This window comes from Grampus griseus (genome assembly GCF_964374135.1).
Source record: "Grampus griseus genome assembly, chromosome: 8".
Lineage (NCBI taxonomy): Eukaryota > Metazoa > Chordata > Mammalia > Artiodactyla > Delphinidae > Grampus > Grampus griseus.
The window spans coordinates 85,611,411-85,639,311 of record NC_139002.1 but is presented as its reverse complement, the minus strand read 5'-3'; the positions used below and the strand labels follow the sequence as shown (position 1 = coordinate 85,639,311).

Genomic DNA, 27,901 nt, shown 5'->3' with positions numbered 1-27,901 from the left:
ATGTCAGAGAGCTGACACAAAGGGCCCACATTCAAAATAATTATCACTGGGCTTCCCTGGTGGCGCAGTGGTTGAGAATCTGCCTGCCAGTGCAGAGGACACGGGTTCGAGCCCTGGTCTGGGAGGATCCCACATGCCACGGAGCGACTGGGCCAGTGAGCCACAACTACTGAGCCTGCGCGTCTGGAGCCTGTGCTCCACAACAAGAGAGGCCGCGACAGTGAGAGGCCCGCGCACCGCGATGAAGAGTGGACCCCGCTTGCCGCAACTAGAGAAAGCCCTCGCACAGAAACAGAGACCCAACACAGCCAAAAATAAATAAAATAAATAAAGAATTATTCTAAAAAAAATTTTTTAAATAATAATAATTATCACTAAATTCTATGTTTGGGTACATGAAAAGTGGCAATGTCAAATCCCATTGAAAATAAAATACCTAAATCAGTGGTTATGAAATGTTTCTTCAGGCCCCTTGGAGAGCTGAATGCTAAGGAGGTTTCTCTCTCCCAGAAAAACACAGGTATGGTATACAACAGATACAAACATGTAATCTTAAGGATGTATAGACACCACCCCCCAAGGCAGTGTTTTTCAACATACAGATTGTGATCCATTAGTGGATCATGAAATCAGTTTGGTGGGTCATGACCAGCTTGGAAGGAAAAGGAAGAAAGGGAGGCAAGAAGGGAACTGAAGGGAAAAGAGGAAAAGGGAAGGAAGGAGGTAGAGTGGTAATGGGAAGTATTATTTCCTGGCACTCTTTTTTTAGTTGTGGTGTGTGTGCGCGTGTGGTTGTGAATTTAGGAAAGGATACTCTAGGGGTTCATGGACTCAGGGACCACCCCTGGTCCAAATGATTAAGGATGAAACTGTCATCTTAGCTGGTTGCCAAGATCCTCAGGAAAGATTATTGCCTCTCATGTGATTTTTAACCAGAAGAGGGATACATGCCAACACAGAGGTGTGAAACCGAATCCCAAATTTGACGAACTCCAAGAAATTAAGCTCAATGGGTGCAGGCGACAAGGACTACAGTGGGGCCCTTGCAACTAGAGGAGACCCAACTTCATTCCACAAACCAAAGGCCACCGACTAAGGATGCAAGAGCCAGGTGGGTGACATGAGTGAGTGAAACATACCTGGGAAGGTGAGTCTGTGACTAACGGATGAGGGCACACCCCATCTAAGAGGCACAGCTGTCCATCCAGCAGACCCTGGGGGAATGCAGGAGCCAGGGGGCCAGGGTTTCTGGTTTTCAAAGACAAACCAGAAACCTGGAGGTCTCAGGTGAAGTTTTCTGCTGTTCAATATAGACAAGAAAAGCCAAAAGAAAATTGTTTTTAAACATGGTACGGGCCAACACTATCAGTCAAATAAAACACATCTGTGAGCTGTTTTCAGCCTTAGTCTGAGGAAGAAGATGGGATTTGTTCTGTGATTTAGAAAGATCTGTGGAGGATGGATTGAGGTGGGAGGGGGGAAGGGAGTCTAGATAGAAGGCTACAGAAATCATCCAGATGGGCGGTCATAGGGGCTCGAGTAACGGTTGTAGGAGAAGGGGGCGGACACAGGAAATATTAAGGAGACAGAACTGACAGGACCAGAGATGTGCAGACTGAAAGGAAAGAGTCTAGGATGACTGCTTTCCGGCTTGCATGGCGAGGCAGACAGGCTCCATTCAGCAGGACTGGGAATACAGCAGGAGGACCAGGTTAGGAGATTAGGCTGGGAAACGGCCGAGTGCCAGGTGACTGGAGGGCATCTAACCAGAAGCGTCCACGAGCGAGCAGAGGGCTGGCGTGTTGCAGGAACTATGCTGGTGATGCATCCTGTGAGTCGTCTCCACCCAGACATTGGTGAAGCTTGAAGACCAGGGAAGAACCTTGGGCACACCCACAGTTAAGGGATGAACAAATGTAGAAGGTACCACAAAAGTCATCTGCTGAGAAGGAGAAGTGAGGCTGGAATCAGGTTAGAAGGCTCCAGGAGAGTCATGGGGAATGAGAAGCAGAATTGATGAGGAATCCGTGAAGGGATAGTAACTGGCAAGGAAGACCTTGCAGAGAGGAGCACCGCTGGACCAGCTGACTACAGGGATGCTGGAAACAAGAACCCTAAGAACACCAAACTCCCAGCTGTATTTGTTCTATATTCCAGCAGCCTGTGGGTTGAAGCAGACACAGCGAATGCCTGGACGTCAAAGAGTAGAGACAGTGGGAACAAGGGAGTGAGCAACAGAACGCTAAGGGGTGGTGGACAGAGACGGGAATACTAGAGTCTGAGATTTCACAGGGGGCACAAGCTCCTGAGGGCGGTGCGGGGTGTGGCCGTAGGGGACGGTGGCTGAACTGAAGTGAAAATAAAGATGGTTCCAACTGAGAAGTTCAGAAGCTTTGAAGCTGGGGGAGGAAACGATGGGTTATCCTCGTGGAGCCTGATTTTGCTGGCGCTGATGGTAGGACTTGGCATGGAAAGAGTCTGAGCAGAGTCAAATCCTCGATAACTGCGGGGCCAGGTGCCCGTAAAGTCAGAAGGTGACAGCAACAAGGAGGGGGAAGGCAGGAATCTCAACACGAGAGGAAGCTTTGTATGAGGGTGAAAGAATAAAGGTAGCAGAGAAACGCCGAACAATTCAAAACAGCGTCCCACCCACATGATGCACGTAGTGCCAGACAAAATGCAGGAAAACGTTTCAAAGTGCGATTTCATTCCTTCATCCTGTTGGAGGAGTTTAAAGCTAAGGAAGTTGCCAAATCCTAAAATGAAACTTCAATATTACGGGTTACTTAATTTGACCAATTGGCTCTTCTCTAGTCCTCAATATTTTATCTGTAAAATGAGAGAGATGGACTAAATGATTGTTACCTGTCTACCCAGCATTTATTTATTTTGTTTGTTTGATTCTTTGCTTCTGAGGGATTTCCCCTGTGCTTCAATGCCTAGTGGCATTTCTTTGACCGAGATTCCCCCAGCCTCAGCCTACCATATTACAGACATTTACGGCCATGCCTTGACACCCAACAATCTCTACAGATAACTGGCTTCCAACTAATGTTTAGTGAACAGGTGAGTGCTGAAGGTCACTCAGATGTAGTTAGCAGCTACTGTGAAAAATGAGCTGGACAAGAGCAATAGTGAGACTTCAAGGTCAAGGAGAGCACAGAACATGGCACGCAGTAGGCACTCAATAATTACTGTTGGGGCTTCCCTGGTGGCGCAGTAGTTGAGAGTCCGCCTGCCGATGCAGGGGACACGGGTTCGTGCCCCGGTCTGGGAAGATCCCACATGCCGCGGAGCAGCTGGGCCCGTGAGCCATGGCCGCTGAGCCTGCGCGTCTGGAGCCTGTGCTCCGCAACGAGAGAGGCCACAACAGTGAGACGCCCCCCTACCGCAAAAAAAAAAATAATAATAATTACTGTTGAATAAATGGATGATAGAAGAAATCTATTGCAACATTTTTAACTGAACATTTTTAATCTGTATAGATGCAGGAAATTCTCAATATCCATCTCAGATCCAACTGTCTGGTATAAATGTATATGAATTCCACAAAAGGTAGCTGGAAACCTAAACATTCTTTTCAATATTGCCAGCATGAGAAATGTAGTGGTCACCGAGGGCAGGGAAACTGATGAGTCTCCAAGACAAATTCATAATTCGCCAAGCTCAAAGGGCAAATTCAGAAGCATATCCAACTGCATCTAAATTTTATTTAGATGTGACCACAGTGTGACTCAGGCCTGTGCATTTTTTAAGGGCCCAAACAAGACCAAAAGCACAATCGATTCAATCTGCATGTGTGAGTTTTTAAGAATTCCATAAAATTCTTTAGAATTCTTGCCAGTGTCCTTGAGTTTCAAGCACTACGGGGGTCAAAACACAATCTAGTCAATTCTCATCATCCCCAATAACAAGAGCCTGGAAATAAATATCATTTCGTGTGTATGTGAAATCTGAAATGAAGAGTCACAAACCCTCTTTGTGGCAGAGATGGCGGATGTGAAAGCCCTCTGTAAAGCATGTGGGATGCGCCTATCAAGTAAAACTGCTTTATTTCATCCTCAGGGCTGGGCTACAGCTCGCTGGTCAGAGGGAGAGCAAGTACAATCACAGAGAACATTTAGCAAAGCAGCAGACGGGAGCACAGGCTTGGGTGCAGAGGTACAGATCTAACAACATTATGCTCTGTGGTCCTGGGCAAGTTACATTGTCTCTCTCAGCTTCAGCCTCCCCATCTGTAAAATGGGAATAATTACAGTTCACATCTCATAAAACGACTGTGAAGATTCAATGCCATCATAAGCATGTCAGGTACCCAGTACAGTGTCAGGAACATACTAAGTGCTGACAGAATAAGTGGAAACTACTACTTTCACCGTAACTCACACGTCACAGAGTTGTTCAGCAAAGATATTCTCCAGTTAAAGGTAATTCAAGTAAGAACAGTTTAGAGGTAATTTTATTCCACAATTCCCACTGTCTATAGTGAGAATATATTTCAGAAGCAGAATGCCAGCTTCTCTTTTAAAGATTCTGTTGCTGTGCATGATTCTGTAAGACCTGCTCTAGGGAAAATCAACAACTTGGAAGTTCCCAGAGGACCTCTAGCGCCATCCTAGACCATGGGGTTCCAGATCACAGATGCTCAGCAACCACTGCTGTTTCAGACAGGTTCTTAGCATTAGGGACCCACCAGTTCATTCCCATTGTAACCTAGGTTCTTAGCATTAGGGACCCACCAGTTCATTCCCATTGTAACCTAGGTTCTTAACATTAGGGACCCACCAGTTCATTCCCATTGTAACCTAGGTTCTTAGCATTAGGGACCCACCAGTTCATTCCCATTGTAACCTAGGTTCTTAGCATTAGGGACCCACCAGTTCATTCCCATTGTAACCTGGAGCAAAGTAGATGCTGAGTTCGGCAGCACAGTCCATGAGGAATGAAAATGGATAAATTCTTTGAACATTGATTGCCTATACTGCTTATTTTGCACCTGGGTACTGCACCTTCCACATTCAATTAGCTATTTTCATGCAACTGTGTTCTCATGTATATTCCTTAAAAACACTGTTGGTACCACTTAGAAAACCTCCCCTAGCACTGGCCTTACTTAGAACATCGTGCATGTTCTGTAAATATTTGATTGGCTGATTTCTATTTGTAAAAATTTCATATTTGTAAATAGCATTGACTCTTAAAGGCCAGAAACCAATAAGACTGTCAAAATTACTGTTAAAGTATATATTATGTCAAAATCATAGAAATTACTTTTCTATTAATACCAAATTCAGAACTAATTATTATTATTTTTAATTAATTTATTTATTTATCTTTTTGGCTGCATTGGGTCTTCGTTGTTGCGCACGGGCTTTCTCTAGTTGCAGCGAGCAGGGGCTACTCTGCATTGCGATACGTGGGCTTCTCACTGCAGCAGCTTCTCTTGTTGCAGAGCACAGGCTCTAGGCACACGGGCTTCAGTAGTTGTGGCACATGTGCTCAGTAGTTGTGGCTCGCAGGCTCTAGGGCACAGGCTCAGTAGTTGTGGCGCACGCGCTTAGTTGCTCCGCGGCATATGGGATCTTCCCGGACCAGGGATCGAACCTGTGTCCCCTGCATTGGCAGGCGGATTCTTAACCACTGCGCCACCAAAGAAGTCCCCAGAACTAATTATTAAACATCATTCCTCAAGATGACTTGAGTGAGGAATCAAAAGTCAGTTTCCTATTAGCACAAGTGGGGCTAGCTCTTTCCAGCAAGGGCTGGCTTTATGATGCTGTGAGCCAAAAAGCTGAGCCCACAGGCAGATAAGCCACATAAGAGGAGTTGGAATGCCACAGCCTATGACGAAAACATGGCCACAACCTTCTTGCTTCTTTATCTTTGTCATTCTGAATTCACAAAACCGAGTGAGTACAATCATTTCCAAGGTTTAGGAAGGGATTTTAAAGGATAATAATAAGACCAAGGTGGGCACAGGTGACTCAGAAGAGATCTCATATGTCAGCATGCAAAGCCAAAATAAACCCTGGGGTAGGGGAGAACAGATGGCCAGTGGGCAGTGGATGGAGCCTGGGGGATTCAGAACGATGGCCCTCGGGATGCCATTCCTCCATGGGAGATGCCTATTTGTAGGAGGCGATGTCCATTTCACCAGATGGCCAGCTCACCGCCTGAAGTCTCAACCACCAGGTAAGCTTGGTGACTTGAGAGAATTTTGCCTCACCTTAACAGAGAAAACTAGCAGAGGATAAAAAGAGCATCTTCTGTAACCCCTGGGATTAATGAGAATAGAATACTAGAAAGGTAAAGACGTTTGAATTATTTTCTAGCAGTTCTCTGGCTGCATGACAAGAAACCAACAACATTTAGAATAGAGAAGAAAAGTTTCTGTCCTCCCCCCCCACCCAAAAAAACCCCAAAACTCTTAAGATATTATAAACACTAACTGGAACTGAAGGAGCTGAAAATTCCTAAAAAGAGAAACAATTAGGAGACATAACTGATTACTAAGTCTTTAACTCAGACTATAGATGAAACACAAAAGTTGTCCGTAATACGGCAACTATGAACCTGAATCTAAAGATTTGGAAACCATGGTGGATTATGGTTACAATTATATTTGTAAAAGGCACACATACACACAGAAAGGATGAAAGGGACTTCCCTGGTGGCACAATGGTTAAAAATCCACCTGCCAATGCAGAGGACACGGGTTTGAGACCTGGTCCAGGAAGATCCCAAATGCTGTGGAGCAACTAAGCCCGCATGCCAAAACTACTGAGCCCACACACCTAGAGCCTGTGCTCTGCAACAAGAGAAGCCATCGCAATGTGAAGGCCAAGCACCACAACGAAGAGTAGCCCCCGCTCGCTGCAACTAGAGAAAGCCTGCGTGCAGCAATGAAGAACCAATGCAGCCAAAAATAAATAAATAAATAAAATAAGTATTTTTAATTATAAAAAAAAAAAGAGCTTGCCACCTCTAAGAGTTAAACTTCCCTAGGTGAATGAGACAACTGTACTAAAATTACCTTAAAAATTTTTAAAAAAGGAAAAAACAAAGAAAGGATGAAAGGAAAGACACTAATCCTAAGAATAGTTGTGTTAGATTGTTGGGATTATGGGTGAATTTTTCCTCTTCTTCTAACTTGGCTATGAATGGAAGAAGAGGAGTGATAACACAATAGCAAGCAGTGTAGAGCGCTATCCACAGAAAAGGACTAGCACTTTGTTTTTTTACTTTTTAAAAAAGATAAATTTATTTATTTTATTTTTCGCTGTGTTGGGTCTTCGTTGCTGCGCACAGGCTTTCTCTAGTTGCAGCAAGTGGGGACTACTCTTCATTTCGGCGCGCAGTCTTCTCACCACAGTGGCTTCTCCTGTTGCAGGGCACAGGCTCTAGGCGCGCAGGCTTCCATAGTTGCCGCACGCAGGCTCAGTAGTTGTGGCTCGCGGGCTCTAGAGCGCAAGCTCAGTAGTTGTGGTGCACGGGCTTAGTTGCTCCGCAGCACGTGGGATCTTCCCGGACCACGGCTCGAACCCATGTCCCCTGCATTGGCAGATGGATTCTTAACCACTGCGCCACCAGGGAAGTCCCAAGAAAGGTTTTAAGACCAGAAATAACAGACCAGGACTTTGTAAGTACAGTAAGAACATACCGGGAAATTCTCTTCCTTCCTGTATACACACCACACCCATCCCCTGTCTGTCATGTATGTGTAAGAGCCTGCGCTGAGACAAATACATGACCCCAGCCTTTGAGACGGTGGGTTCCCAAACTTTAGGGGTTGTCTGCACACTTTCGCCCTAGAACTTACAGCCGTGTACTAAGGAGCACCACTTCCTGCCCTGGCAGCACCGTCTCCCGCCATGTGTGCAGGAGGCAGAGCCCAGGTGGTCCTCGGTGCTGGTGTGAGTTTACATTTTTCCCTCTTGCTCTAAGCAAGTTGTCTCACTAGCCACTTAATTCATTGTTCCTTCTAATAGACTTGGCTGTAACATTGTGTGTCCACGTTATAATGAAAACAGTTTTTACACATGGATCATAGTTACCGTGAAAGGGTTTTTCCAGGACCCCCCTTTTGACACCTGCTCTAAGGAGCTCACAGTCTGATGGAGGACACAGGCCAAAGGCCATCACAGAGGGCACAGAGGGTGGGAGTAGAGAGGACAGCGTCTCCCTCCCACGGTAGAGGGCAGAGTGGCTGCCCGGAAAGGCTACCTGAAGGAGGTTAATATTTGAACCGAGTCTCGAAGGAAGTGCAGATGCTAACCAAGCAGACAGGGCTGGGAAGGGCTTCCCAGGCAGAAAGAATAACACGTAAGGGGCGTGCAAGGGCTCTGGGGGGACTGCAAGTCTGGCTATGGTGGCAGGTACGAGTTGAAGGTGGCTCTTCCATAAAGTACCCAGACTGCTAAGCAGTGGAAGAGAATTACAGGGAACCATAGAAGGGTTTGGGTGGATTCATGTCTTATGAAAATCTCTGTAGGGAGGATGAGATTACTTAGAAGGGGGCCAAGACTAGAGGCTGGGTGGCCAGTTAGGAGGTATGGCTTTGACAAGAACACAGACCAGAAAGAGGGAGGGTCTGAAATAAGGCAGCAGAGACAGAAAAGGGACAGAATTATGAGAACGTTCAGAAATACAAGTAGCAACTTTAGCGGTCAACTAGATGAAGAGAAGGAGAGAAAGAAAAGAACCTAGAATGATTCTCAGATTTCTGGCTCCACAGATAAGTGGTGGGCACACTCACTGAAATAGGAAATACAGAATGGGGAGCAAGACCCCAGGGAAAATGAGCTCACTTTAAGGGGAAAAGGTCGAGTTGTCTGTAGCCATGGGTAGAGATGTCCAGTAAACAGGTGGGTGTATGAATCGCACCCTCAGGAGAGAGTCAAGAGTTTTTGCATCACCTATACATAATCAGTTGTTAAAGCCATGAGTTCGGATGAAGCCACCTGGGACAGTCTACAGAATGACAGAGCCAAGGGGATTTGACAGCCGCCCCAGGACTAAGAAATCAGGGAGTCATTGGTGACTCTAGGAGGGCCCGTTTCAGGGAGGAGCAGGTGATGGAAAGGGGATTAGTTAAGGGAGGAGGAGAGAATGAAATGGAGGCAGGGAGACTGGGAGGAAAGAGCAAGCAAGAGCTGGAGGTACAGAGGATCTTTATTTAGTAACTAAATGGTAGTTAGTTAGGCAGGCAGAAGAGGGAGAAAACTCACATGCGGCATCTGAAGATCTATATAGGATCATAATGCAAATCAGTGTTCTCCTAAAAGCTGGAAGCTTCACGCCAATGATACTTAATTTTAGCTGTGATTCCAGAACATCCGGTCCATATCTCCCCTTCATCCAACTCAACTGGCTGGATAACTGAATGTCAAGGTCACTCTTTTACTTAAAACCAGGCAATGGCTCAAGATGGTGGCTAGAGGCCAAGGCCTGTCTCCTGGGTGATGTGGCCCCTGCTAGCTCTCTGCCTAGTCGACCACTCACTCTCACCCTCGATTCCTGCCCACCAACCACATCCACCTTCTCTCTAGTTCCAGAAGAAACCACACTTCTTCCCACCAGGGAAGACAGTAGGCACTTTGCCCTTTGCCCCACCTCCCTGCCTGCTTATCTCCTACGCATCCTTCTGATGTTGGCTCCAACGTCACTTCCTCAGGAAAGCCTTTCCTGACCTTCCACCTCATCACTCACCAAGCCCCCCCCCCAGCACCCTGGGCTCCCCCTTCAGCACTCCCCTCCGCTGGTAATAGGGTACTTCTTCCTGTGATGAGCTGATTAATATCTCTTTCTCCACGTGAGCCAATGTCTTTTACCTGCCCACTGTACCCCTTGTACCAGCACTGTGCCTGCCACATACCAAGGGCTCAATAAATACTGTCTTGACTTAATGCAAACAATGAAAAGTCAATTTGAAAACAACAGGCAACATCATTTAAGACTGCATGGTATAAAACTAAACCATGGTGAAAAGAAAAATCAAACCGTGATGTCTGGGGTGGGGGGTGAGTAGGGAGAGGTATGTCTGGAGAGGGGCAAGAGGACGCTTACTTCCTGAGGTGACGGTCATGTTCTATATCTTGACAGGGATTTGGGTTACACCTATGTATGCATTTGTCAAAACTTGGAAATATATACTTAGGATTTCTCGATTTCTCTGTATGTAAAATTTACCTCCAAAAAAAAAGGACTATAAACAAATATTGAACTATAATCAATGGCATGAATGCTGAAATATTTAGGGGTGAAATGTACTGATGTCTGCAACTTACTTTGAATACATCAAAAAATAAGATGTACTGATGGGTGGATAGAGGAAGGACAGATCAACGATAAAGCAAATATAGCAAAATGTTCACAGTACCATCGAAGTGGTAGGTATATGTCTGTTCACTGTACAGTACTTTCAATTCTTCTGTATGCTTGAAAATTTAATAAAATGGGGCAGGACGGGGGGACAGCCAGCAGAGTATAGCTGAAAATATATTTACCTTGTAGTCTAATCTGGTTTCAAATCCCATCCCCACCACTTCCAAGCAACAGTGCCCTTAGGCAAGTCAGGTTCATAAATGTTCTCTCAATCTTAGCTTCCTCCAAGCAAAATGGACAAGAACAGTGTCACTGTGAGATTAAATTATACAAAACTCTTGATCCACCAACTAACAAGTAGTAGCTGTTTCGTAAATGTTAGTCCTCTTATTCAGAAGTCAACATATCCACAAACTAGGGCAAAACTCCAATGAGACATAAAAGAAGAATCTTGTAAAATTTCTCCCTTGCTACATCCCTGGGGAAATTAAAAGAATAAATTAACTGTGCTATTTTTATAGGTAAAGACGCTGACCTTCCATCAATCAGTAGGACACTTGGAACTCCATGTCTGAGGAGAGATCTACGCTGTCCACACCCCCTTCCTCATCTGCCAGTGGTCACCACCACCCTTTACGGGAGCGGGCCAGGGTTAACAACGGAGCCGCATCGTGCGAAAGATGGGGGAATTGTACGTAGTGCACCAAAGCCAAGATTCCCAACCCCCTCTCCAGATGTGCTAGGGAAAGAGCCACCCAGACGGGCCTTGAGATCTGTGACGGCATCTGACATGCTCTCAGAGGCTGCAGTCACCAGCCGGTCTTGGCTTTTAGCATAATTACACGACCTGAGAGATGACCTTATGGTCATAAATAAAAGCCTCCAATCGAAACTAATAGTGTGTACACAGCTGAAAGATGTCTAAGAGGCCACCACGTGGACTCGGCATCTCTAGGTTTGGAAGGTGGAAGAAAGGAGTCCATTAATGACACCAGCAAACGAGGTGGAAGTGCTGACTTAGAGAAGCAAGGAAAAACTATACCTTTCGGTGCTAGACCAATGCCCCTCCAAGAAAATGAGGTCTGGCATCTTAAAATCAGTGAAAGCGTTCATTATATGTCACAAGTGAGACGCTGCAGGCAAAGGAAGTTGCGATTTTTTAGAAAGCAGCCCCGTGTGCCTAGCAGGTGCACACTTAGGGCAACAAGTTATTTCAGGCTGCCTGAGCCAAACCTAACTTCCACCCTCTCTTCCTTGAAATCTCCTTCCCTGTTACATAATTAGAAGCCCACCTAGTTGGTAAGCCTACACTTCAAACTCCTTGGAGACATCCTGCACTTACTGTGTAAGCTGACCTGCATCCAGTCCGTAGATGGACAGGATCATCTCGGCGCTCAGCCAACCATGAGCATCTCTTCCCAAATCCATTGTCACATTGGTAGCTTGAAATCAGCCACGGTGACAGTATTTATACCATGGAAACTGGTCAACTCTATCAATCAGGCCACTTGTCATTGCCATTTTTCATAAAGCCAGCACATGAGCCTCTTTTTACTGTCATGAGGGAAGAGACGAATTTGGGGAAGTTTGCCCTATCCATACACCTAATTTAAAACTGCACTCTGCCCACTGCCAAGGCTGAAGGAGGGCTCAGTCTAGGAGGGCTTTTTTTTTTTTTTTTTTTTGGCGGTACGCGGGCCTCTCACTGTTGTGGCCTCTCCCGTTGCGGAGCACAGGCTCCTGACGCACAGGCTCAGCGGCCATGGCTCACGGGCCCAGCCGCTCCACGGCACGTGGGATCTTCCCGGACCGGGGCATGAACCCATGTCCCCTGAATCGGCAGGTGGACTCTCAACCACTGCGCCACCAGGGAAGCCCTAGGAGGGCATTTTTGAACCACCAGCCTTTTCACCTCTGGCCTCTGCTGATCAGATGAGGGGTAGACTCCTTACTTTTTTGGCCACACTATGGCAGCCTGATTTTCCCTCTTGGGAAATATAGACCTGGGACAGAGACTGGAGGGTGGGCGCTTACATGCAAAAGGCTTGTCAGCTCTGGCTGCAGGGAGCACCACGACAAGCAAAGCCGCCTGCAAAGGTTAGTTATGGGGGACCCCAGAAGCTACAGGTAAGCAGAGGCCAGTCTGCAGAAAGAGGCAGATGGACAGCCCCAGCCTGCAGGAAAAGAGAGACGAGAGGCCTCCGGGTCCAGGAGACACAAAGCCAGTAACCTCAGCTTCTCACTGTCAAGGAAGGCAATATAACGAAGCGGAGTGAGAGCCATGGAATCAAACCGCCCGGGTTCAAAGCCCACCTCTGACACTTAACCTGTGCGACGCTGAATACATTACTGTTAAATTGCTTTTTGCCTCACTCCCCGCACCTGAAACCCAGGGGTCACAACAGAACCAACCTCACAGGGTTGCTGTGAAAATCAAATGAGCTGATACAAGGAGTAAATGCTCAAAACTGTTAGCTCTTATTTCTATCAATGAGTTACACTGTCCACGTGACCCCGTTGTATTTCATTCCTATTCCAAATCTGTCACATGAGATTTCCCTGTGGCCTGGAGCCCCATACTTGAGCTAGCTTTAGTGGAGGAGCTAGGTAATCTGTCCCCTAAATCACAGACTAATGAAAAAATCCCTGGACCACTGTGTGACCTTTAGCAAATTACTTCCTCAACCCTCTCTCAGGAGTGATATGAGATTCAAACAAGAAACAAGAATGAAAACTTTTACAACTGTGACGTGCTCTACCAAACTCTGAGGATGAGTATCCCCGTAGCGAATAGTAAATATATCACGTTAGCCATAAGAATGGGGAAACACTTGTTTCGAATGTCATTTCTATTGCTGGACTAGAGACAAGAACCCATTCTCCATCCCACTCCAAAAAAGGTTTAATTTCCCTGGGATCCACCAGGTTGATTCGTGTGTTTACCTCCAGTATTAATAAAATAAGAGGAAACTACCAAAGACAGCTCTGTGGCAGTGATTTTGTAACACGCTTCCATCCAGGTCAATTATATTCCAAAAATGCTCATAATCCAGATTCTCCTGCTCTTTTCAAAACAAAGACTCACATTTGATAATGATGTCTGTAGGTTTAGAGATATTTTGGTTCAGCTCTTTTCAACAAGGACTTAGAAGCTGCACTATTAATTGCAACACATTTTCTTCTCAGACATATTTTTCTTCAGGCTCCCTTGGTTCCCTCTTGACGTTTGGTAAATAAAAAGACAAGTGACTGAGGAGCAGCATTCACAAGCAGGGACAGAAGTAGAGAGGTAGGTCCAGGAGTCCTGGTTTCATTCTAGCACTTAATTCCATATTTCACATTGAAAGAGTAAAGTGAGAAATAACCCAGACCTTCCTATTTACTGGCACTGCATAAATACCAAAGCCATTTTGTGTTTCTGCGGTCAGGAGGTTTTCTTTCAAGCTAAGAATAGGTTTAACATATATAAATCTAAATCTAAATCAAATTCCCCTCTTGTGGTTAGGAGGCATTAGGCAAAGTCTCGCCTGAGTGGACAGATGGCAGGTGCAGCAATGACCTTGGGCTGAAGCTTGAGGCAGCTCCTTGGCCCGATTTACATCTGCATTAATTGATTTATACACAGTGTTTATCCCCTGGGAAGCCCAGGGAAGCCCAGGACCTACCATATTTGCGAAATAGCAATGGAGCCAACAGGGCCTTTTTCATTTTGCTGCATACCTTGTGCATTACTTGAATTTAATAAAGTACTGTATATATTACTTTTACAACTTTTAAAAGCCAATGAAGATTAAAGATAAGCCAACATTTGGGGCTTCCCTGGTGGTGCAGTGGTTAAGAATCCGCCTGCCAATGCAGAGGACATGGGTTTGAGCCCTGGTCTGGTCAGAACCCACATGCGGCAGAGCAACTAAGCCCATGCACCACAGCTACTGAGCTCACGTGCCACAACTACTGAAGCCCACGCACCTAGAGCCCATGCTCCGCAACAAGAAAAGCCACTACTGTGAGAAGCCCGCGCACCACAACGAAGAGTAGCACTCGCTCGCCACAACTAGAGAAAGCCACACGCAACAACAAAGACCCAACACAGCCAAAAATAAATAAATTTATTTATTTTTTTAAAAAAGCCAACATTTGTCTGAGCATCAGGTTGGAACCATGACAGAAAACCATGGGAAAATTCTTCCCTTTGCAGAATGAGAGTCCGTGACCTGGCTTGCCACTAATATAGGAAGAGGTAAGAAGAGGATTGGTCTAACCCACCAAAACATCTGCTTAGGGCTCATAAACACATACCCAGGGTAATGAGGGAGGAAGGGAAGATCCTGAGGCTTTTGTTCACAGATGCGAAAACTAAGGCCCCAAAAAGTGATTTGATAAAACAGCAAACAGTCCGCTACGGCAGACCCATTTCCTGAACTCATCCAACACAATTCCCCCTCACCCAGGCCATTCTAGACCTGAAACCAAACTCTGTTCTAATGTCTAGGAAGTGTCCACTGGCACCCCTGAAAATGAGGAAGTGTACGAGAGGTACATGACACTTTTTATTTTACTAAAGAAACCCTTGAGGGATCTTCTCATTTTTAAGACCACAGGTCTAAAGGGAGAAATAATACCAATTCTACCAATTCTACATTTAACTAAATTCAATACTCATTCATGATAAAAATTCACAGCAAACTAGGAATAGTATTGAACTTCCTCAACCTGACAAACGGCCTCTACAAAAAAACAAAAACAAAACTACAGCTAACACCATACTTAACAGTGAATGTTTTCCCTCCAAGACTAGGAGATCAAGGCAAGGATGTCCACTCTCCCCATTCCTATTCAACAATGTACTTGAAGTTCTAGCAAGTGCAACAAGGCAAGACAAACAAATAAAAGGCATACAGATTTGAAATAAGGAAATAAAACTCTCTATTCATAGATAACATGATTTTCTATTTAGAAAAATCCCAAAGAGTCTATAAAAAGCTATTAGATGGGCTTCCCTGGTGGCGCAGTGGTTGAGAGTCCGCCTGCCGATGCAGGGGACACGGGTTTGTGCCCCGGTCTGGGAAGATCCCACATGCCGCGGAACGGGCTGGGCCTGTGAGCCATGGCCGCTAAGCCTGCGCGTCCAGAGCCTGTGCTCCGCAACGGGAGAGGCCACGACAGTGAGAAGGCCCGCATACCAAAAAAAAAAAAAAAAATTTTAAAGTTCATAAACTGGAACTACTCAAAATTTAAAATGTCTGTTCTTTGGAAAATACTGTTGATAAAATGAAAAGAAAAACCACACAGACTGGGAAAAAATATTTGCAAAAAACCATATCTGATAAAGGACTTGTATCCAGAATATATAAAGAAAGCTCAAAACTCAATAATAAGGAAACAAACAATCCATCTTTTAAATGGGCAAAAGACTTCAACAGGCACTTCAAAGTAGAAATATAAATGGCCATAGAAGATGTAAAGATATGCAACAATAACATCATTAGTAATTAGAGAAGTGCAAACTAAAATTGTAACGCGATACCACTAAAATATTATTGGAATAGCTGAAATTTAAATTTTAAAAAAGTTGACAAGACCAAGTGCCCATGAGGATACAGAGGAGCAACTAGAACTCACATACATAAGAATACAAAATTACGCAGCCACTTCGGGAAAGGATTGGGCAGTTTCTTATAAGGTTAAACACATACCTAACATATGGCCCAGAAATCACACTCCTAGGTATTTACCCAAGAGAATGAAAACTGCCCACACAAAGCCTTTTATGCCCCAAACTGGAAACAACCCAAATGTCTATCAACTGGCAAGTGGATAAGCAACTGTGGTGCAATGGAATACTACATAGCAATAAAAAGGACAGGACCAGAGATGCAATGATTCTCAGGAGCATTACATTCAATGAAAGGAGCCAGACACAAAACATTACATACTGTATGATTCCATTTATATGACCTTCAGTTAAAGGCAAAATTATATGGGCAGAGAATCGATTGGTGCTTGTCAGGTACTGGGTTGTTGGCGGAGAAGACTGACTGCAAAGGAGCAGGAGGGAATTTTTGGAAAGTACGGAAATGGTCTATGTCTGGATTGTGGTTGTGGAACCGTGAGTGTATGCTTCTGTCAAAACCCGTCATGCAGAACGCCTAAAAAGGGTGACTTCTACTGTATGTAATTTACACCTTAATTAAACTTGACTTAAAAAAAGACGAGTGGTGGCTCATGGGTGTGCTTTACGTACAGCATGACATTTCAAAACTCTGAATTCGCTGGTGACATTTGAAAACAAGATTTGAAGTAAAGATCTGGCTTTCCTTGAGAAGTCAGAACTTTGCCACCCTGAGCCTCACTGCAGCTGGGCAGAGACAGCCTCTTTGGACAAGGCAGGTACTTTCTGTCTTGCCATATCCTCCCTCCTGACCCAGAGGTACCTTACCAACCTGCCACTGAGTGAGGATTTCTTGTCCTGGGCTACAGGCTGCTTGAGGGCAGGGGCCAGGCCTGGCTTCGTCTCCACTATACCTCCAGTATTTAGGAAAGAGTTTGACCTGGCATATGCCAGGTGCTTGATAAATACCATCAAATCAGTGTGACTCACTTGCCACCATCCTATTGGCTACAATAACTGACATTTCCAATACCTGGATTGCCAGCTGCTCCTTTGGTCCTGGAGTCCCCACAGGGAGCCACCGTCCAAGGCAGCCATCCCGTGACCTAGAATAATGTGTCCCTCTGTGTGTTTAGAAATCCCCTGTAATGTGTTGTCAAGCAACGAAAATGTTTTAGGGTCATTCCAACTATTCATTTTTGTCTGGAGAAGAGTGGAGTTGTTGTTTGTTTAAAAAAAAAGAAAAAAGAAAGAAAGAAAACCACAAGAAAGCCTTCAATAAGGGCTTGAAGGTTAATGAAAATGAAAAAGGAAACATGCACATTCATTTTGAATATTCTCAGATCATATTCTAGTAATTCAAGACTTGAGATAAGTAGGCTTCTGAGAGATTCTCTCAGAAGAATTTCAGTATCTCAGTTTCCACAGTGATGTTCGGTTTTAGAGAAGGGTGAGGGGCAGGGAGGGGACATCTGATTTCTGTTTGATGTCTGTATTAAAAGCACAGACTCATTAGTCCCAAAATTTTCTTCTTTACTTCGTGTGTGGGATGGGAAGGAAAGGGAGGCAAGTTTGGGACATCTTGCACGTATCTTTGAAGCACTAATAATTAATATTGAGAGTAAAAAGTCTAAATATATTTTATTGGATTATCTATACCTGGAAAAAAAGAAAGCTCACCCAATCAAACACTCTTGCTATACATCTTTAATGTTAAAAAATGAGAAAGTACATGGCACAAAAACAGAAATATAGATCAATGGAACAAGGTAGAAAGCCCAGAGATAAACCCATGCACCTATGGTCAGCTAATCTACGACAAAGGAGACAAGGATATACAATGGAGAAAAGACAGTCTCTTCAATAAGTGGTGCTGGGAAAACTGGACAGCTACATGTAAAAGAATGAAATTAGAACACTCCCTAACACCATACACAAAAATAAACTCAAAATGGATTAGAGACCTAAATGTAAGACCAGACACTATAAAACTCTTAGAGGAAAACATAGGAAGAACACTCTATGACATAAATCACAGCAAGCTACTTTTGTATCCACCTCCTAGACTAATGGAAATAAAAACAAAAATAAACAAATGGGACCTAATGAAACTTCAGAGCTTTTGCACAGCAAAGGAAACCATAAACAGGACGAAAAGACAACCCTCAGAATGGGAGAAAATATTTGCAAACGAATCAACGAACAAAGGATTAATCTCCAAAATATATTAACAGCTCATGCAGCTCAGTATTAAAAAAAACAAACAACCCAATCCAAAAATGGTCAGAAGACCTAAATAGACATTTCTCCAAAGAAGACACACAGATGGCCAAGAAGCACATGAAAAGCTGCTCAACATCCCTAATTATTAGAGAAATGCAAATCAAAACTACAATGAGGTATCACCTCACACCAGTTAGAATGGGCATCATCAGAAAATCTACAACCAACAAAAGCTGGAGAGGGTGTGGAGAAAAGGGAACCCTCTTGCACTGGTGGTAGGAATGTAAATTGATACAGCCACTATGGAGAACAGTATGGAGGTTCCTTAAAAAACTAAAAATAGAATTACCATATGATCCAGCAATCCCACTACTGGGCATATACCCTGAGAAAACCATAATTCAAAAAGAGTCATGTACCACAATGTTCATTGCAGCACTATTTACAATAGCCAGGTGATGGAAGCAACCTAAATGCCCATCGACAGACGAATGGATAAACAAGATGTGGTACATATATACAATGGAATATTAGCCATAAAAAGGAATGAAATTGGGTCATTTCTAGAGACGTGGATGGATCTAGAGACTGTCATATAGAGTGAAGTAAGTCAGAAAGAGAAAAACAAATATCGTATATTAATGCATGTATGTGGAACCTAGAAAAATGGTACAGATGAACCGGTTTGCAGGGCAAAAATTGAGACATAGAGAACAAACATATGGACACCAAGGGGGGAAAGCAGCGGGGGGTGGGGGTGGGGGTGGGGCTGTGATGAATTGGGAGATTGGGATTGACATGTATACACTGATGTGGATAAAATGGATGAGTAATAAAAACCTGCTGTATAAAAAAATAAATAAAATAAAATTCAAAAAATAAATAAATAAAATCCTTTTGGAAAAAAATAATGAGAAAGTACAAATATAATGTAATTATAACCCACCTGAACCCTCTTTTGACCTACCTCCCCTATGTCTCTGCTTTCCTTTATAAAAAAGACGAAAAGAGTTGTCTTTTTTACTGTCTCCGATTTCTCTTCTTCCTTTCTTTCTTGAACCCATTGCAGCAAGACTTTTGTCCTCTCCACTCTTAGGGCCACCAAACATCTCCACATCTCTAAATACAACATCCATTGCTAGTCCCTATCTAGCCTTCTTCAGTCTCTTTTGCTGGTCCCCCGCCTCCTGAATCCCTAAATGCTGAAATATCCCAGGTCTCATTGCTGAGATCTCCCCCTTCTCTATACTTTCTTGCTTAGTTGAGTGCTGATGGCTCCCAAATTTACATCTCTGGACCCAGTATCAGCCTGGGATTCCAGACTACTTGGTTCAACTGGCCATCTGACATCTCCACTTGGATGTTTAACAAACATTTCAACCTTAACAAACCCAAAACCAACTCTTTATTTCCTACCCAAATCCTGAGCTTCCTGCAACCTTCCCCATCTCCATGGCAACTTCAACCTCCAGGTGCTTGAGCCAAAAACCTTGGAGCCATATTGGTTCCTCTCTTTCTTTCCCACCCCACCTCTAATCCATGAGAAAATTCTATTAGCTCCATCTTCAAAAGAGGTCCAAAATCTAACCACTTCTCCCCATTGTCTAAGCCATCCTACCTGGTCTCCCCATTTCCACCCTTGACCTTACAGTCTTTTTTTTTTTTTAATTTTTATTTATTTTTGGCTGCATTGGGTCTTCATTGCTGCGCGCGGACTTTTCTCTAGTTGCGGCAACGGGGGGCTACTCTTCGTTGCAGTGCGCAGGCTTCTCATTGTGGTGGCTTCTCTTGCTGTGGAGCACGGGCTCTAGGCGTGTGGGCTTCAGTAGTTGTGGCACATGGGCTCAGTAGTTGTGGCTCTTGGGCTGTAGGGCGCAGGCTCAGTAGTTGTGGCGCATGGGCTTAGTCGCTCCATGGCATGTAGGTTCTTCCCAGACCAGGGCCATCTGGCAGGCAGATTCTTAATCACTGTGCCACCAGGGAAGTCCCAACCTTACAGTCTTTTGTCCCCATGATAGCCATGGGCATTTTTCTAAAACTCAAGTCAGGTCACATCACCTCTGGCTTAATCTCATTCAAAGTAAAATACCAAGTTTTCACTTTGTCAAAAAGTCCTATATGATCTGGGCCCAGCTCCCACTTCAATGTCATTTCTTACCACCTTCCCCCTATTCACTCAACTCCACATGGCCTCCCTGCTGTTCCCCAACCATCCCAAACACAGTCTCTCCTCAAAGCCTTTGCAGTCGCTTTCCCCTCTGCCTGAATACCTTTTCCCAGATATCCACTTTTAATTATCTACTGAAATGTCACCTCGACATGGGGGACATCCCCCATCACTCTAGATAACGAGGCACAGGCATGAGGGTACACATGCACATAGACATCAGCCTCTTGCTATCCTCTTACCCTGATTCATTTTTCTTACCACCATCCAACCTACATTTATTCGTTTATTTTCATTTGCTACTGAAAGTGGGGTCAGCGTCAGCATCACCCTGATGCTTGTTAGAAATGCAGAACCGCAGGCCTTATCCCAGACCTACTGAATCAGAATCTGCAACAGGATCTTCAAGTGATTCACACGCACAGTAAAGTCTGGAAAGCACTGGGCTAGTTCCTAACTGCCATGAGAATGGGAGGTTGTTTTCTTTCATTATTGTAACCTCAAAAAGCTGAGGTACTCAAGATACATTGAATGAATGGATGGATGGAGGGATGGATGGATGAATGAATGAATGAATGAACAAATGAACTGTTGCACCTGTTTCGAATGGGACTCCAATCTGATGATGTATAAAATGTTGGAGAGGGGTAAAAAAAAACGACATCCTAGGTCAAAATTATCCCCCATATATTGTGCTCAATTAGAGATTCTTTCAAAATGCAAATACATTCCCTGAATAAAGCAGTCATTAACAACTTGCTGTGGGTTACTTAGATGAGATAATCATTCTAACATCTAACAGAATCATCCAAGCTAAGGAAATAGGAGTGAAAGAAGGCTGAAACTTTAATGAGTACCTACTCTGTGCTGGGCATTGTAACAGGCAAGAGGGAAACAAAGATAAATCAGGAACTTACAAGTTGGTGAGAGAAGCAGAGGAGGGCCGGGGGGTGGAGTGCCTGTGAGGAGGGCTTGAGAAAGCCCAAGGGCAGTGTGAGAGTCCAGGGTACTCCTCGCTATAGCATCCTGTACTTCTGGCCACAGAAGTAAAGAACCTTTACTTCTCCTCTGCCTGAAATGCCACCATCAACCCTGCCAACACCTACTCATCCTCCAAAGCTCCTGGTCTTCCAGAATTAACTGTGCCTTCGTTTTATTTGCTCTGACCACACAGTATCAGAGTTCAAGGACGTGTATCACCCTATTCATGAGGGGTTTCTACAAACTGCCTGACACTTATGCATGTCTGTATCCCCTGCCCCAGCACAGCACCTGGACAGAGTAAATGTTCAGTCAATTTTATAAGAACAGCTAGCATTCACTGAGCATTTACTATGTACCAAGCACTGTTTTAAACACCTCGGATATATTAACTTATTGAATCTTCACAACAGATTGGAGCTATTATTATCCCCATTTTACAGAAAAGAGAACTGAGGTCCAGAGACGCCAGGTCACATAAAGGAATGAGCACTGCACCTGCACCTAAAAGACACACAGGAAATGTTTACTGACATGAACTGAATGGAAGATCAGTAGTTAAGAAGATCGGGTAGTCAAATTTGAACTTTACCAATCTGCCCAGAGCCTCAGAGGGCAAAACAGAATGGGGAGATGTCAGAGCTTGCCTCTGTAAAGAACCTTCTTTTCCACACCAGTCTCCCACATGCAAAATAAAAGTCAGGGAGCAAGGGTTTCCTGGAGATGGAAGTTAGGAGAGGAAGTCCGAGAGAGGACATTCAAGACAGCAGCCTTGAGAAGGAACTCCAATTCGTCAGGAATATTAAATAAAAAGAATTTGGGGTGGAGTGGGTGGAGGTGGGCTGGGAACACACTGCAGAGGCTCCAGGACACAAAGGTCCTATAGCACTGTCCAGAAACCAATCTATTTTTACCTATTTGTCAGCCAAGGCAAATGTCTGCTTAGCCTTGCTTAGAAAACAAGATGCGGCAACCACGCACATGACATGACTGTAGCAAGCCAGCACGTTCAGGGCGATCTTCGAATCAGCGTTTGGCTTCGCATGCAACCCGGCCTCAGACTCACTCTACAGCGAGTGGCGGCACCAAGCAGCAGCTGTGCCTCAGAAAAAGTTCAAAACCAGGGAGTCTGTTGAAAGTCAAAGGTCTCAGGAAAATGTCATCTGTTCTCCTGCCTCCCTCCTGACACTGCTTCCTCCACAAACCCCTTGGGACTCCCTGCATCAGGTCCAGGAGGCACTCACCCGCAGTAAAGCTGCCTCAGGTAGAAATCAGAGAACAAAAGAAAGCAGGCAGGAGGCAAGATAGTGAGCCCAACGTTTAACTCTTCCATTGAGAGAGCAACAAGTGGTGAAGTTGAATCAGAGGCAAACACACGGGAAACCGTGGAGCCCGGCGGTAGACTCTGGATCCACAGGTGAGCTGGACCACGGGAAACTGGTCATCAAGAGTGACACCAGAAAGGACACCCAAAAAGCACAGAGGACGCAACGAGAAGGAAGAAGACAGAGGACTACTGATTGTTACCATCATTTAAATCAAAGCATCTTTCCTAGCAATCCCCAGGATCCCCACACTAAGAGAATAAAGGAAAAGGACATCAGGGCTAAAAACAAAAGATACAGAAGTCCCCTAAGTCAGGCTCTGGCAGCCTGAAAGAAGAGCCAAGAAAAGTCACAGAGGTTCCAAAGGGGCAAAGTACAAAGGTCAGAAGAGAGATCAGAAATCAAAGCCGATCAGAGGAAATCATCTGACATATCAGGCCGAACAGGATAAATACCTAAAATCTAAATTTCACATACTACAAACGGTTGAACAGATTTTGGTATCTGCACGCAAATGAAGACCTTCCTTAAGTTGGTATCTCATAAATTGTTTACAAAACTATTAAGGATCTGATTCATTTTAAATAAAAACTCCAAGTGTGTTTCTGATCCAGTGAATACTAAGGTAATTACATGTGTCTGACTCAGAACTTACCTTTTAACCATCAAATACACATCACTGAAAACTGCTAGAGGCATAAAAACTGGGGGCTAAAGTTCTTCGGAGGTATTCTCTGGTCTCGGGCACACATCCAAAGATTACTGAACTTTCTCACCACTATGATCACAATAGACAATTCCTGGAGAGCAACTTGCACACATAGACACCTCATGTCAGTAACCTTTTGAGTGAATCAAAGGAAAATGGGCTTTGAATTAAGCTCTTGAAGACAGGAAATGTTTTTAACCTGAAACCCTCTTATCTAAAACAGTGTGAACTCCTTCATAATTAGGAGATTGAATCTAATTGGGGGGCGAGGCACACTGGGAAAAAAACAGTCCTCTTTAACCCTTGCTAAAAACCACAGAAGTACAGAAGCATACTGGCTGAAGCAAGGGCTATATTCCTTGATAACTGAAATGTACCAAGAGCCCAGAATTTCACAAATAAAAGCCTGCCCTTTACAAGTGCCACAGTAATCATTCTTATTTCAAAGGCAATTGCTGACCGCACAGGAAGTTTTGAAGAACATTAGCCGAATAATCCCCCCTAAATAGTTACAACAGATTTTTAAAAACTGTCCAAGAAATTAAAGAAATCTATTTCCTGAGGATTCTTGGGAGTCAAAAGAGCTAAGCGTGGTTATTTTTAACTAACCTCCTGCAAACAGTGGATTATACACTCGATCCCTTTGCAAGACGCAAGCAATTATTTTAGGTACCTCTATCCCAAAAGAAAAGGGAGTCTCCTGTCAAGACAGTGAGGAAAACGCCGACATGGGAATTGCCTAAAACTCTCTGGGCCACCTCGTGCAGTTAAAAGAAAGTGGACAACCGTCAGGGAGCCCAAAACATAGTAGACGTCCCCACTTTGTGTGTCCTACTAAAACACATCCCTTTTCAGGTGTCCTAAACACAGCATATCTTTATCTAAATGAAGTGTGCCTTGGGGACCACCAGGAAGGACCTGCCACTTGTCCAGAAGGAAGATGCGAATGCACCTCTTTTTACTACCCCGCCCAACGGTGCCTTCCCGGGAAGGCTGACAGTTCGCCTGCTGTTGCAGCAGCAAAGGGAGGGGAAACTCCTAGCGCCGGTGCCGCAAAGACCTCTCCATCCACCGCCACCCGGTCAGGTGCCGGCCCCGACGGGCAGCCCCGCTCCTCCAGAAACCTCTGCGGGCACAAAGCAGCCGCCAAGTGCTTACCCGGGTCCGCCAGGCAGTGCTCCGGAAGGGCCGCCAGCAGCAGAAGTCCCAGCAGCAGCAGTGGCGGCGGCAGCGGCGGCGCATCCTGGGACCCGGCAGCCCGGGGGCCCCTCACGCCCGGGCAGCGCGCGGCTCCCCCGCCAGCCCGGCCGAGCCCGCACGCCCGGATCCGGCCCCTGCGCGCCCGCACCTCCGGCCCATCTTCCCTCGGGCCCTGGGGTTTCGCCTCCTGCCGAGCCATGGGGACGCTTCACTCATCCAGGCCACTGCCTCGCTCCGCACCGCTCCGGGGAGCCCAGCCTTCGGCGCCCCGGTCCTCACCGGGCATCTCCGGCCACGGCCCGGGCGCCGGAGGGCGGGGGCGCCGGGCGGCGCGACTCGCTGGCTCGTGCTGCCGCGCCAGGAGCGAGCTCCGCGGAGCCGCGGCTTCACTCGCGCAGGGGCCGGGGCCGCATGGAGCCGCGGCGGGAGCGGGCCGGGGTTCCCACGGTGCCCGTCGCCGCGCGCCGGCGCGCCCGGGGCAGCAAGGGTGGGACGGGCGCCGCCCGGAGCCCCCACCCCCGGGCGGGCTCCCGCAGACTGAGGGGGCGAGGCTGCGAGCCGCGGGGGCAGGTAGCCGCTGGGCGCGCTCAGGGCCCTCCCTCCCGCCGCCGGCTGCAGCCTCTCCGCCGCGCTCTCCTCGCTCGCTTGCTCGGGCTCGGGTTCCAGCTCCGGCTTCGGCTCCCTGGCCGAGAGTGTTACTGCAGCTGAGAGCGGCGCCTCATTGACAAAGAAAGCACGTAGCCACCCGAGCGGGCGAGGGAGGCGAGGGAGGCGAGGCAGGCGCGCGCGCGCATCCTCGCGTGGAGCCGCCGCGCGCCCCCCGTACCCGCGCGCCCCGCCGGGCTCCGGGCTGGGGAGGAGGACCCCTCGCGGCTGTTCGCGCGCCGCGGACATCCGTACAGGGCGGTGGAGGGGTGGGCTTCCCTTCCTCGCATTCCCCACCAGTCCGTCGGCTAGAGGAGGGGAGATGGACAGGAAAGGTCCTCCGGCCCGGAAAAGCGGGGTAAAGAGTCATGGTCAACGTGCTGAAGAGGTCAGAAAGCCCTTTGGCCTGGGTTTTGGAAAGCCCTTTGGATGGGGGAAGCGCTTTGTGCTGTTTGTTCACTACTTCTCTGAGGGGCCCTCGGACACCCGAATGCCCGTTTTACCCCTGAGGAACCGAAGCGCCTGTGGCCTAGTTGCAATAACACTCTGGGTTAAAACGCATTATAAATATTTATTGCAGCCACACAATGTGCAAAGCCGTGCACATTGGAAAGACCAGGGGAAAGTCTCTTCATAAAAGTCCCTTCCTGAAAATAGGACATTTAGTCGCTATCCGGTGGGACACAAGGGCCCGATATCAGCAGAACTGGCCTCCTTGCTTTTCCCCTTGCGAAGCTGGATGTCCTGAAGCAAGTTACCTAGTTCATCGGAGCTTCACACATCCCCTATTTATTGACTAATATTTATTGAGGGCCCACTGCTTGCCAGCTACTATGCGAGGCATCAGGGATCTAAGTGACGAGCAAAAAATACAGTCCCTGATGTGATGAAGCTCCAGCTCTATTCGTTCAACAATAACTCCTGACGGCCTGTTATGTGTCAGGCACTGTTCTGGACACTGAAGACAGCAGCCACCAACGAAATCCCTGCCCTCTTAGAGCTGACATTCTAGTGGAAGTACACTGGCAATAAACAAATAAGTAAGAGATAAAATGTCAGCCAGTGATAAAAGCTATGGAGAAAAATCAGTGTGAAAGAAAAAATCGGGGACGGAGTGTTGCAATGTTAAATAAAGGGAAGGAAGGTGTCACCAAGAAGGTGACATTTAAGCAAAGACCTGAAGGAGGTGAGGGAATAAGCCTGGCAGGAAGAGCATGCCAGGAAAAAGGGGCAGCAAGGGTGAAAACTCGGGGCATTCAGGGCACAGCAAGCCAGCCAGTGGGCCTGGAAAAGTGTTAAATCTCACTTACTGTGCATCTGTAGGATGGAAATAACACCATATTTCATCTAAGACACACATTTTTTCACATATTAACTTCTCAGAAGTCAGATGTGTCTTATCATGCACCTAAAATTTGTTGACATATAGTAATACCTTCTTGGGGTTCTTATTATTTAAGTTTGCTGTTCAATTAAATCACTTCTGCTGTTTTTTTAAAAAATTGCAGTCTAACTGCGGCAATAAAACAGCTCAAAAAAATCATTTTGAGCCACTAATGAGAAAGCCATGATTCAGACAACACCATAAGATAGGAGGCATGGTGCTGGCCACAAGGGGTGATCCCAGGGGCAGCGGGGTGGAGCGTGATGGTGCCAGCAGTCCAGGCAAAGTTGGACTGAAAGATGCCAAGATTTGGAGCAGCGGAGGTGTTGAGGAGCAGGGAGCATGGAGGGGAAAGAGGGCAAAGAGAAAAGAGAGCAAAAGTGGGCAGGGAGGTAGAAAAAGGCATGTGTGGAGCCCTGGGGCCCCTTGTTTGAAGCTAAGAACTCTGTTAGGAAGAAGTGGGAGGTGGAGAGGGGAAGGAATATTGGGACCAACTTGTGGAAGGCTTTGGACACATTTGGGTTTTTCCCAAAGGGAGGGAGAGGAAAAGGGGAAGAAAAGTCAGTCTCAGGAGCACCAGTGATGTGCGGGCTCTGAGTTAGCAGCTGAGGACACACAGGCAGGTGTGATGGAGAGAAATATAAACCCTTGACTAGTCACAGCCTCCCCCACCCCACCCCACAAACCCAGTCCTTTTCTGCACATTGCAGTGGGGAGAGAATAGAGAGGGAGGCTAGGACTGAGAAAGCCAGAGGGGCTAACTGAATTCACATGGAAAGGGACAGAACGTTGCTGGCCTAAGAGATAGAAAAGATCCAGAAGGGGAGAGGCTATGAGGCAAGAGAGGCAAAACCCAACCAAAGCTGGGTTCTCTGTGAGCATGTAGAGAAAGTGGAGAGAGATTTGGGGGACAGAGATTTGGGGCTGAGAGATAGCAAAGTATATCCTCTGCATTGTAAATGGGATTTTCCCTTCGACATTAGTTGCCAGAGTTAGATAAGGTATAAATTACTTGTCAGTGTTTTTGGTGGTTAGACTGATGTTTCGTTGAATCTTTCTCTCTGATGAGCTGGCCTCAAGAGCAGACACAATGCTTAGCCTCAAGAAGCCCCAGTCTCAAATCTAGTTAGGGGGCAGACACATACGGCATTAGCCTCAGAGAGATGCAGTGAGTATGCGCTAGAGGCATATATGCACATCGCCCATCATCGCGAGAATGTGGGTGAGGGCTGGCTGTTTCTGCCTGGAAGGAGAGGAGAGGTGAAAGGAGGTAACATTTAAACTTGGAGTTTGCTGGCACCGCAAAAGTTAAGGTAGAAAGGCGTGAGAGTTT

The 27,901-nt window shown here is 46.1% G+C and overlaps 1 protein-coding gene across 2 annotated transcripts in view; it reads right to left on the bottom strand.

The window, feature by feature from the left end:
- KIAA1549L (KIAA1549 like) overlaps window positions 1-24,738 on the bottom strand; it is a gene marked incomplete at both ends in the record, with an annotated part of 278,158 nt that extends 253,420 nt beyond the window's left edge. For both annotated transcript variants that reach the window (XM_082660255.1, XM_082660256.1), the window contains one exon: window positions 24,498-24,738. In XM_082660255.1, coding sequence (XP_082516381.1) covers window positions 24,498-24,738 — 241 coding nt within the window. The remainder of the gene's footprint in view (window positions 1-24,497) is intronic.
- Window positions 24,739-27,901: the final 3,163 nt, after the last annotated feature.